At 39.8% G+C, this 13,206-nt stretch overlaps 1 protein-coding gene across 1 annotated transcript; it reads right to left on the bottom strand.

The window, feature by feature from the left end:
- Positions 1–419: 419 nt before the first annotated feature.
- dusp11 (dual specificity phosphatase 11 (RNA/RNP complex 1-interacting)) lies at positions 420–12,764 on the bottom strand. Its single transcript, XM_059357843.1, is given in 9 exon segments — positions 420–2,617; positions 4,806–4,943; positions 7,654–7,729; positions 7,815–7,861; positions 7,937–7,997; positions 9,016–9,139; positions 9,251–9,382; positions 9,865–9,940; positions 12,430–12,764. Coding segments are annotated over 9 exon segments (1,575 nt in total). The 5' UTR covers positions 12,453–12,764; the 3' UTR covers positions 420–1,719.
- Positions 12,765–13,206: the final 442 nt, after the last annotated feature.

Here is a 13,206-nt window from a genome sequence, read left to right as displayed (position 1 = left end):
TTAAACTTGATTCAGGTCATGTTAACATCATATTCTGCTTGGACATTCTGAATTGGTCTGATTATGAATGGAACACAATAACTAATAATATAGTTTTGGTAATTACTGCAAAAAATCTTTGAATTTAAAAAGTGTTTTTTGTTCCAATTAAAAAAATTCTATCAAAATAAAATGACTAAGCTTTATATTTGCTGGGTGATATATATATAAACAGAATGCACAAACAATAATGACGTTAATTACATGAAACTTAATGTAATTTAGGTTTATTCAAGGAGTTATTATTGGTTTAATAACATGAATGCTACTTTTTCTGGTTTATGTTTATGGATGGACAAACAAGTTTAGAAATAAACTTCTTTGTGTGTTCTTTTATTATAAAACAGCTGGAATATTAGTGGAATATTCCTTTTCGCCAGCCACGTAAACAGCTTTGTAGGTTTTTTCACAATAAAAGGCAAAAAGTGGAATATTTTGTGCATGTAAACGTTGTCGGTAAGAGAGAATTAAATACTGTAACGTTGGCAGATTTATCTGACTTCAGCTGAACTCAGTCGGGACAGGATCCGTTTCCATCAGAGCTTTTCAATTCTGCAAACCTGTGAGTCCATCTCTGGTACAATCAAATCATTTCTTACATTCACAAACTGTGATCTTTGCTCTCACATGCTGATCTGTGGAGTTCAGTAAAAAAAAAAAAATCTGATCAGACACAGATACGTTAAAATAATCCAATAGTGAGGATCAAAAACTCCTTCAATGTACTTTAAAACATGTGAACCTAAATTTTAAAGGGCCAGTCAATTTTTTTAAGAAGTTCTTGCATCATTCTGTATCTTCCCAGTCGTGTTCTTTGTGTATTTAAATGCAAACATTGTGTATTTTTCGTGTCAAAATGTTATTTTGTATTTTACCTCTCAGAACCCCAAAGATTCTGTCCTACCACCAGACATTTTGATGAAATATCGTTATATTAAACTCAGATTTGGTTATTTTTCCTGATGGAAGCGTTTGTCACACACGTTTCTTTCAGGAAGCATCAGAAATATAAAGAGCTGATGAATTTTTCTGTTTTTACGGTTTGTGGTTATGATTAATGATGTCACTTTGGTGATTTTTGAAAAGAAAACATTTCCTCTTTTCCGTGAGCTAAAATTACTATTTTTATCAAAGGAGTCTGGAGGCTGTGAGGAGAGTGATATTACTGCTGTGGGCAGGGCTGCAGATAAACATCTTTTTTTAAAAAATCACTATCAGCCTAACTGTGTGTTATATTTATAATATTTTCTCCTCTTCACCTGCTGTCAGAAAGATCTTTCTGATGGGAACTGAAGCTGTTATCTATCATCTCTTCAAACAAACCAGACTCAATTGGCAAAAACTGCAATTTTACCTCTTACGTTACCGCCACCTCATTCAGTTAGTTGGTTTGTGCTACTTTTCAAACTTTGCTCAGATAACAGGGACTGCTGTTGTAGTAAAATATGTCACTGGGTGGCCGTTGCAATTTAAAAAACCCAGACGAACATACAAATGTAGTCGGCCTTTAAGTGGGAAAACTTTGTGTAATTCCAGTAAACTCTGTCTTTAACATTGACTAATCAGAGCAGGAGAATTTCATTTATAATTTCCTGTCAATAGAAGTGTGCAGCTCAGCAGTCTGATGAAGCTGTAAGTCAAACACCACACCGCTAACAAGCAGCAGCGTCCTGTGTAGCTCTAGTAGTTGCCGTATGAGCCGACTCTGTGGCCGAGGTTCTGTGTGGAAGGAGCCGCCCACTCCTCCTTACGTCTGTCGTAGCCGTTGGACTAGTTGGCCCATTGAGGAGTGTAACGAGGGATCGGAGCGGGAGGAGGAGTACCTCTCCTTCTGTCCTCATGCAGCCGGGGGAATGACCTCCTCTCCGGCTCTCGATACCTGGGCCTGCCCTCTTCTGGTGCAGGATACCTGGGCCTGCCCTCTTCTGGTGCAGGGTACCTAGACCTGCCGTCTTCTGGTGCAGGATACCTGGGCCTGCCCTCTTCTGGTGGAGGATACCTGGACCTTCCATCGTCTTGTGCAGGATACCTGGACCTGCCGTCTTCTGGTGCAGGATACCTGGACCTTCCATCGTCTGGTGCAGAATACCTGGACCTGCCGTCTTCTGGTGCAGGATACCTGGACCTGCCGTTTTCCGGTGCAGGATACCTGGTCCTGCCGTCTTCTGGTGCAGGATACCTGGGCCTGCCCTCTTCTGGTGCAGAATACCTGGACCTTCCATCGTCTGGTGCAGAATACCTGGACCTGCCGTTTTCTGGTGCAGAATACCTGAACCTTCCATCTTCTGGCGCAGGATACCTGGACCTGCCCTCTTCTGGGGGTGCAGGATACCTGGACCTGCCCTCTTCTGGTGCAGGATACCTGGACCTCCTCTCGAGCTCCGATGGAGCATATCTGGACCTGCTGTCCTCTGATCGGGGGGATCTCCTCCGCTGACTGTCTAGATGAGGTGCGATCCATCGATACGGGTGCGGTGGTGCTCCCACGGATGTAGAGAGTAACGGTGGAGTGGGAGGCAGGCTGTCCCGTGGATGGTGGTGATGCGAGCGGTGGTTTGTTCCCCGCTGAGGATAAGATCTGATGAAGGAGAAAGCATGTTTAATTTTAATTTGAATAGAATAGAATCTTTAATGCCATTATACCAGCAGTACAACGAAAGTCATATGTGCAACTACTAAAAACAATGCAGTACACACAATCACAACACAATCACTTTCACATGACAATAAAATATATACAGCATACTAAAACTAAAAACTTCAACTCAAATCCTACCTCAAGGACCGCACCTTCCGTGTAACTTGGAGGGGTTTTGTTTCAGAACCCTGTCCACTCACCACCGGGGTCCCTCAAGGCTCGGTCCTTGGTCCGCTCCTCTTCTCAATTTACACCAACTCCCTTGGCTGCCTCATCCACTCGCATGGCTTCTCCTATCATAGCTATGCCGACGACACCCAGCTAATCTTCTCATTTCCCCAGTCTGAAACACATGCAGCAGCACGTATCTCTGCAAGTCTGGCCGACATCTCCCAGTGGATGTCCTCGCACCACCTCAAACTCAACCTGGGCAAGACTGAGCTACTCTACCTCCCAGGGAAGGGCTCCCCCACCACTGACCTCCACATCTCTGTCCAGAACACAGTGGTTGTCTCCACAGAAACCGCCAAGAACCTTGGCGTGACTCTTGACAACCAACTGTCCCTCTCCACAAACATCACCGCCACCACCAGATCTTGCAGATTCTTGCTGCATAACATCAGGAGAATCTGCCTTTTCTCACTCAGAAGGCAGCTCAGGTCCTGGTCCAGGCGCTGGTCATCTCACTCCTGGACTACTACAACTCCCTCATGGCAGGTCTGCCTGCCAAAGCCATTCGACCTCTGCAACTCATCCAGAATGCAGCTGCTCGATTGGTCTTCAATCTTCCCAAATTATCACACACAACACCCCTCCTCCGATCCCTCCACTGGCTACCTGTGGCTGTGCGGATACGCTTCAAGACTCTAGCTCTGGCGTACTCTGCTACTAACGGTTCAGATCCTACTTACATCCAGGACCTTGTCAAACTCTACACCCCTGCCCTTCCTCTCCGCTCTGCATCAGCCAAACAGCTGGCGACTCCCACCCTCCGTGGGTCAACTCGCCTCAAAACCTCCTCCAGACTTTTCTCTATCTTGGCTCCCAAATGGTGGAACGAGCTCCCCACCGACATCAGGACCTCAGACAGCCTGTACATCTTCCGCCGCAGGCTGAAGACCTATCTCTTCCAACAATACCTCGGTTAAGCCATGGTCACCTAACACATATATATATTTAAAAAAAAAAATTGCTCTTCTTCTTCTTCTTCTTTTCTCTTCTTTTCTTCTTTAACATATAGCACTCCTTAGCAATGACAGTTAGCTCTTAAAGTTATGTACTTACTTGATTCCTGTGGTCTATGTCTAGTACCATCAGGTTGAATGCACTTATTGTAAGTCGCTTTGGACAAAAGCGTCTGCTAAATGACATTTTTTATTTGATTTATTAAATTTATTAAATGATTTGTAATAAAACGTCACTCTGAATGTTTAACGGATGTGTTCAATAAAGACATATTAATTAATTGTTTGTGTGTGTGGTATTACGTTTAGCACATTGTGTGTGTCTATACTTGGGACTTAGATGCAAATAAGATCACATTTTATGACAAATTAATGCAGAAAACTTGGTAATTTCAAAGGGTTCCCATTTTTCTTGCCACTGTATCATCATCATCATCATCATCATCATCATCACCAGGGAGCACATCAGCAGCATCAGAGAAACAGATTTAAATATTGCACTTACATTAAATAAATATATTAGAATAGTTTTTTGTTAAACTATATTGCACTGACCCGAACTACTAGCCCTCACCAAATGAAATTACCAAAATGACAAAAAAAATTGAGAAATAAATTAAATACATTTATTAATTCATTGATGTATTTATTATTAATATCATGATGTTTGATGTAATTTATTATTTTAAACTTTATTTTTCGTGATTTGCGTCATTAATTTGTGTCATTAACATTTGTGTCATTAACATTTGTAATTTTTATTGTTTGTTTTTATTCTTTCTTTTTTTTGTAAAGCACTTTGTGTTGCATTTTTATGTATGAAAAGCGCTATATAAATAAAGTTTGATTTGAGTTTGATGATTAAAACTGTATTCACTCTTTCCATAGAGCTGCAGTACTTATAGATTTTATATATTGCAGTATGGAGTCACAGCTTTCCCTACCTGTGGTACGGCGAGTCGCTGTGGTGTGGCCGTCTCTCCTCTCGGCTCTCGGGGTCAGACGGCGTGTAACTGGGCCGATGTGAAGCGAGGCCTCTGATTGGCTCGTTCTCCTGCTCAGCCTCCTCCATCCCCTCATTACTGTCCAAAAAACATCACAGGGGACAGGTCAGGACACAATATTCCAGGGTTATTATTATATAAACAAAAACTATATAAAACCCTAAACTTGCAGTGAAATATTGTTTTGTGAACTGAAATAAAAAAAGGAAAACAAAACAAACTCAAGTGGAATAGAATTGCAGCTGAAATCAGCTTGTTTTCTTTGGATTTTATAACACTTTGTCCTTTCTGTTTGACTTCTTGATGCCAAAATAATTTGTTCCAGAAGGTGGCAGCAATGTTACATAGAAGTCAGCTGCAGTAAATCTCTAAATTCTGGTTTGAATCCTCTTTCATTCAACCTTTTTTAGCTGCTTTAAGTCAAGGTTTTCTTCATAATACTTGAAAAACCGAATTAAAACTACTCAATTCAAAACAAAAATAAAACTACTAATGCACTCTTAAAACTGAACTGAAAACAAACAAATTACAAGACAAGACAAAACTACAAGAACTGTTATCGTTAAATTAAAGTACAGCAGAAAATAATGATGTATGGATATGTTTTTAGTTTTGAGTCTTTATAATGTAATCAAACACAATCAGGTTTGAGACCAAAACTTTCTGCACTGCAAGAAATATTGATTTGAGAGCAAAACAATCAATACTTCCAACAAGAAAATGTTTAATTGCAGGTAAAATAAATGATAATCAAGAACTTTTTGTTTGCAAATCCACTAATTTTGTTGGAAAAGTTTTCTATTAAACCCAAACAAAACTTATTCCACCTTGTGACGGGTTTATTGCATGTGCAAAACATGGTGTCAAAAAATGATAAAATGCAAGTTTCCTTTGCACTGTAGGGTCCATGCAATGACTTCTGTTTAAATGTCAAAATCTGTTTAAATTGACCAAAGCATTGCAACACAAAACTTGGATTTGCAAAAAAATCTTTCTGATTTAAATTAACACACTTTTTTATCCAAGATTGATTTTATTTGCAATTCAAGCTTTTTTGAGTTGCAGTGTGGAAACTTCTGATTCTGTTTGATTCATTGAGACACACAAGTAACAACAACCTGCAACCTCTTGTTTTCAGCCTCTATCTGTTTACATTTAAAGTCAAACAATCTCCACTAAAAATATGCAGAACTATCTGTCAGCAGCTCTTGTTTGCAGATGAAACGTGGATGTACAGATAATTATTACTGGATTACTTTGATACTGAAGAAAACCTAAAAACATGAAGATTCTCAGGCTGGTTCTGCAGCTACGTATAAGGAACACATCTTCTTGGTTGCAGTGCAGCTTTAAAATTACCAACAGTGACTTTTCAGGCTATTGCCTTTTTGCAAAAATTTTGCCATTAAAACTCTGCAGAATTATCTTTCAGCACCTCCTGTTTGTGGTGAACATATGCACGTACAGATAATTATCACCAGTTTACTTTCATACTTAAGAAAACTTAAAAACATGAAGATTCTCAGGCAGGTTCTGGAGCTATAAGGAACGTCTCGTCTTGGTAATTTCTGAGCTGATTTATGGACATTTATCGATGACAAATAATAGTTTAAAGACTTGAAATGTATTCAATGTTTCTCTCAGAAGTCTTTCAGGTTTATTGAAGTACAATAAATCCTTACAGTGCAGCTTTAAACTAACCAACAGTGACTTTTAAGGTTGTTGCCTATTTGCAAATTTTTGGCATTAAACTCTGCAGAATTATCTGTCAGCAGCTCCTGTTTGCAGTGAACACATGCATGTACAGATAACTGTCACTGGATCATTTTGACACTGAAGAAAACTTAAAAACATGAAGATTCTCAGGCAGGTTCTGCAGCTATAAGGAACGCGTCTTCTTGGTTGCAGTGCAGCTTTAAAGTTACCAACAGTGACTTTTCAGGCTGTTGCCTATTTGCAAATTTTTGTCATTAAAACTCTGCAGAATTATCTGTCAGCAGCTCCTGTTTGCAGTGAACACATGCATGTACAGATATAAATGTATACATTTATAATTATTGTTATATGTTATATATAATTTTATATGTAAACAATTAAATATAACAAATATATTTGTATTCTTTTCTTCAATATACTTTATTAATACAATATACATATTAATACGTAATAGTAATAAGTTATGATATACGTATTAATACGTAATAGTAATAAGATATGATCAATGTCAAACATAACACTTCAAAACACATCAATAACTCTTAAACAGATAATAAAAACAATAAATTAAGAGAAAATATATTTAGTTTTTGCAATGATAAATCTGGAAAAATAAAAATAATGGAGCAGAAGTTGAATTAAAAATGTATTATTATTATTATTATTATTATTATTAAGATTTATGATGCTTATTTGAAAAAAATGTATATATTGTTATATTCTTTTTATAAATAATTCATAAATATATTTTTAAAGTCTTGTAAAAAATTAAATAGAACAAATATTTTTGTATTCTTTTCTCCAATATACTCAGAATAATCATTAAGTTACAATAAATGACAAATTTAACACTTTATAATCATAACATGTACACATAACTGTCACTGGATAATTTTGACACTGAAGAAAACCTAAAATCATGAAGATTCTCAGGCTGATTCTGCAGCTACACGGAGTAGCTTTTTTCCATGTTTTGTGGACATTTACTCTGGATGGGCGTCAGCGTTTTAGAGTATCTCCATCTTAAATAAGACCTGTTACGTGAGCATTAAACATTGTGAAACATGCTCACCTCCTCTTGGGTCCCCGCTGCAGGTCGTCCAGATAGTTCTGTCTCTCCACCGCGTGACCGCGAGACGAGTTGAACACTGAGAGCAGAGCAACATGTCAGATGCTTCCCTTTTTAATCCAAAAACACACATTAAAATAAGAGCGAGTCTCATCAGCACTCACGCTCCACGGCCTCTTTAGGATCCATCCCATCCACATCGATCAGGTACCTGCAGGTCACACACAGCTGCTATTAAACTCTGTTCACTGCTGCTGCATGTGGAGAGATTCTCACCGTTACACACCTGCAGATCAGGTAGCCCGTGCGGTTCAGACCGTGGGTGCAGTGGACGCCGATCAGCCTGTCTGCAACACAAAAGAAAAGAAGTGTCACACATTTCTCTCTTTCTGGTATTAAGGGTTTGGTTTCTCTGCTCTCCTCCTGCAGCATGCATGTTTTCTTATTGTCTTCACTAAAGATGAAAAATACAAAATGATGGAAGGACAATAAAAACAATGCTATCAAGTCCTGCAGCTCTATGGAATCAGCACAAACACGGCTAGAAGTGGAAACAACTCAATCAATTATTTTGAAGTGTCATGAATGTTGTTACCAACACACAAGTCCAAAAAATGACTTGAAATGACAAAAAAAGGCATAAAAAGAGACAAAAATACCAAGTAATAAAGTAAGTAAAAAGACTAAAAAAAGACACAAAAAGGGCACAAAATAAAAAAGGCACAAAAATGACACAATACCAAAAATAAAAAGACGCAAAATACCAGAAAAAAAGACTTAAAATGACCAAAACAGTTTTCTCCACATATTGTACATATTCTCAGTATTGTCATGTTTCCAGACTCTCTTGTCCTCTCATCTCTGCTCTGTGTAAACAGCCTCTCCTGTCCTCTCCTCTCTGCTCTGTGTAAACAGCCTCTCCTGTCCTCTCCTCTCTGCTCTGTGTAAACAGCCTCTCCGCTCTGTGTAAACAGCCTCTCCTGTCCTCTCCTCTCTGCTCTGTGTAAACAGATTCTCAGTGAATATTTGTCACATGACCGTTGGTCTCAGCAGAATCAATCATGTCTTCACAATGTCTCTGGGGAGCAGAATTTTGATTCTTTTATTTGATCCTGTTAAAATGTTTTTAACACATGGAGAATCAAGAGTTTCTGACACAAACATTAACATTTTAAAACAACTTTTGGTCACTTTTTATAACAGAAACTTTCAGAACTGATGACCATTTCAAGGACCGTCGGAAAGTTCAAACTCTGACAATAATGTCTGATTTGATTTGAAGAGGTTTATTTTTGTCGGTTCTTTTAAAGGAAACATACTTTTCAGGTTAGGAGGGTTAATAAAAATGTTGCAGCTGTGTCTCACCGTTGTCTGCATTGTCCCGTAGAAACCTGCGTACGGCTCGTTTGAAGCTCAGGATGGTGACGTCACTGGGAACCTCGTGTCCCGCCGTGAAGATCTTTACAAACAGCAGAGACTCTGGGAGATCCTGCAGACACAGACACACAACATCTTTATACCATACTATACATCTAAATACATCTTTATACTGGAGGAGAAAAAGATTCAGCCTGTGTGTGTGTGTGTGTGTGTGTGTTACATGTATCCTGTAGTATCTGGTGGTGTAGGTCAGGTCTATGATCAGTCCCAGCTCCTGGTTCTCTCGGCTCAGAGCGTCCAGCAGCTCCCACGGCCCGAACACATCTGAGCTCGGCAGCTTCCTGTTCAAAGACTGTCACAATAAAACACATTTTATTATCAGACAGTCTCATGAGGGCAGAGACACATTGTATCGCTCGTTCTTTTAGGGAAATATTTATGGAAGAATAATCCTATCTGCGCTCTCAGATCTGAAGTCTGCGTCTCAGATCTACACGCAACTTTACAGAACATATTTAAATGCGAGCGAAATGTTTGTGTCCAAGAAGAAAAAAAGTGAGCACAAGCATGTGATTCTTTGAGTTCAAGCACACATTTTGAAAGAAAGCAGCAGAAATCTGAGTGCAAGCACAAAAAGTGAGCATGAGGAGAATAAATCTGATCACGAGAAGGAGCTGTTTCACTGAAAAGCAATAAAATCATGCTCTCAAACTGTAAATCTACGCTCTTGAATAAAGATAGGATCATTCTTCCATAAATATTTCGCTGCCATTTCCCTGCTCTCAGACGCTGGAACTGAAGCGTCTTTATCGCTGATTTTACACTGACTCTGACCTGCTTCAGAGGCACTTTGAAGGCAATGAAACGCGTCCCGGCGAGTCGTTTCCCCACAGCTTTATAATCCAGCCACCTGTAAACAACAACAACAACAACAACAACATCAGTTACTGCAGATTTATTCTGTTTTAATCACTTTTTTTGTTAAGTGGTGGTCTGAGGTTATCAATTTACACTTATGACAAACAATAAAATTTAACGCACATTTTTCTGTGCGACCCGACCCGGGGATGTCCTCAGACGGTGGAAAGAACACTTTGAGGAACTCTTTAATTCAGCCAAAAGGTCCTCCGCGGAGGAGGCAGAGTCTGAAGACTCACAGGAAGACTCATCAGTATCCCTGGCAGAAGTCGCCGAGGTAGTTAAGAAGCTGCCCGGCGGCAAGGCGCCAGGGTTGGATGAGATTCGCCCTGAGATGCTGAAGGCTCTGGACACTGTTGGGCTGTCATGGTTGACACGCCTCTTCAATGTCTCGTGGAGGTCTGGGACAGTGCCAGTGGAGGGGCAGACCGGGGTGGTGGTTCCCATTTTTAAAAAAGGGGGACCAGAGGGTGTGTTCCAATTACCGTGGAATCACACTTCTCAGCCTCCCCGGGAAAGTGTACTCCAGGGTGCTGGAAAGGAGGCTCCGGCCGATTGTTGAACCTCAGATTCAGGAGGAACAATGCCGCTTCCGTCCTGGCCGTAGAACAATCGACCAGCTCTTTACCCTTGTGAGACTTCTGGAGGGGTCATGGGAGTTTGCTCATCCAGTCTAAATGTGTTTTGTGGACTTGGAGAAGGCTTACAACCGTGTCCCTCGGGGAGTCTTGTGGGGTACTGCGGGAATATGGGGTACCGGGCTTGTTGCTACGAGTTATCCGGTCTCTATATAACCAAAGTGAGAGCCGTGTCCAAATACTCGGCACAACGTCAAACACGTTCCCGGTGGGTGTTGGCCTCCGCCAGGGTTGCCCCTCGTCTCTGATTCTGTTCGTGGTCTTAATGGACAGGATCTCGAGGCGCAGCCGGGGGGAGGAAGGGATCCGGTTTGGTGACCTTAGAATTGCATCTCTGCTTTTTGCAGATGATGTGGTTCTTTTGGCTTCATTAGACCGGGACCTCCAGCACTCATTGGGGCGGTTTGCAGCAGAGTGCGAATCGATTAGGACCAGAGTCAGCACCTCCAAGTCTGAGGCCATGGTTCTCTGTCGGAAAACGGTGGACTGCCCCCTCTGGGTGGGGAGAGGTACTGCCTCAAGCGAAGGAGTTCAAGTATCTCAGGGTCTTGTTCAGCAGTGAGGGTAGAACGGAGCGTGAGATGGACAGGCGGTTTGGTGCAGCGTCAGCAGTGATGCGGGCGTTGTACCGGACCGTCGTGGTGAAGAAGGAGCTGAGCCTGGAGGCAAAGCTCTCGATTTACCGCTCCATCTACGTTCCAACCCTCACCTATGGTCATGAGCTTTGGGTAGTGACCGAAAGAACACGATCGCGGATACAAACGGCTGAAATGAGCTTCCTCAATAGGATGGCTGGGCTCAGCCTTAGAGATAGGGGGAGGAGCTCAGACATCCGGAGGGAGCTCGGAGTAGAGCTGCTGCTCCTTCGCGTCGAAAGGAGCCAGCTGAGGTGGTTTGGGCATCTGGCAAGGATGCCTCCCGTTAGAGGTGTTCCAGGCACGTCCAACTGGTAGGAGGCCCCGGGGAAGACCCAGAACACGATGGAGGGATTGTATCTCTCTCCTGGCCTGGGAACGCCTCGGGGTCCCCCAGGAGGAGCTGGACGTCGTGGCTGGGGAGAGGGAAGTCTGGAATGCCCTGCTTAACCTGCTGCCAACGCGACCCGGCCCCAGATAAGCAGACATATGGCACATTTTTCTTTTATTATAATGATTTTCTTTTATGTTATATTGATTTTAATACATTTTTTAATATGTTTTTTTGCTTTTATTTAACTTATGTACCTATCAGAATCTATAGAAGCTGCAAAAAGGCCAATAAAAGTTTAATTTAAAAAACATAGTTTTTTTTGCAATGATAATATAATGGAGCTGAAGTTGAATTAATAATAAATGTAATTATTACTATTATTATTATTATTATTATCATTATATTATTATTATTAGGATTTATGGTTATTGTTTATTTGAAAATATGTGTTATATATTGTTATATTCTTTAACATAAATAATCTATAAATACACTTTTATAAAGTCTTGTATAAAATCAAATATAACAAATATGTTTGTATTCTTTCCTCCAATATACTCAGAATATTTATTAGTAAGTAATAAGTTATGATCAATGACAAAACACATCAAATAAAAAATATTAAGAAAATATGTTTTTTTTTGCAATGATGAGCAAAAGTTTAATTAAAAATGTATTTTATTATTTTTATTATTATAATTATTAGCCAAACAGTTCAACAGATGACAGGTATTCTGACTCTATAAAGCAGCCAGGTTATTTCCGTACAGATGAACTAAATTAGCTCTAAAAGAAGCTAATAAACATTATTACATGTTAGTTTTGTTTGTTTTTAATCTATTTATTAACCGAACATTATGATTCTCTGACTCACCTGTCCGGGACGCCGTTCCTCATCTTAAAACCGCTTCAGTCTTCACGCTGTTTGTTTTTAATGTTTAATATAAAAATAATAAAAACATGAAGGAGCCACGTGTGGCGGCAGAAACTCAGCTGTCCGTTTAAAGCTGCAGGTTTCTGATCCTGCTGCTCTCTAACAGACCCTCCGACCCGCCGAGCCTCCGGATTTCTGACCGGTAAAATATTCCGGTTATTGTTTTAATTTCTCGGTTTTTAACTATCGGCTGAAAACTGAAGACAGCTGCAGACCGGCAGGCGCCTGCTGATGACGTAGGAACACGTCAGCGAAAACAGACACGTCACGTAAAAATGTTTCTATGACTTTAATATTTTGTTTGTTTCAATTTATACACAGAATTATTGACACCTATGACAATTTTTTTTAAAAAGGAGGAGGAAGAAAGGATTTTTTAAAATGGTTTATGGTATTTTTATTTATTTATTTATTTATTTTATCTGGTTGACTGTATCAAAAATCTATAGAAGCTGCTGACAGTTCAATAAAAGTTCAGTAAAAAAAAAATATATATATATTTTGAGAAAAAAGTTAAATCAGTAACTAAATACATTTTTTTATTTATATATATATATTTATTTATTTTTCATTTATTTATTTATTTAGAAAATCCTCTAAATTCTTCTCTAACTTTAATATGTTCAGGGTTTGTTGTAATCTACACAGAAAATCATTTACACTTTTTTGCTTTCATGTAATTTATTTTAACTTATGTACCTTTTTTACCTGGTTGAC

This window comes from Centropristis striata, chromosome 19 (genome assembly GCF_030273125.1).
Source record: "Centropristis striata isolate RG_2023a ecotype Rhode Island chromosome 19, C.striata_1.0, whole genome shotgun sequence".
Taxonomy (NCBI): Eukaryota; Metazoa; Chordata; class Actinopteri; order Perciformes; family Serranidae; genus Centropristis; species Centropristis striata.
This window is presented reverse-complemented; position numbering and strand designations above follow the sequence as displayed.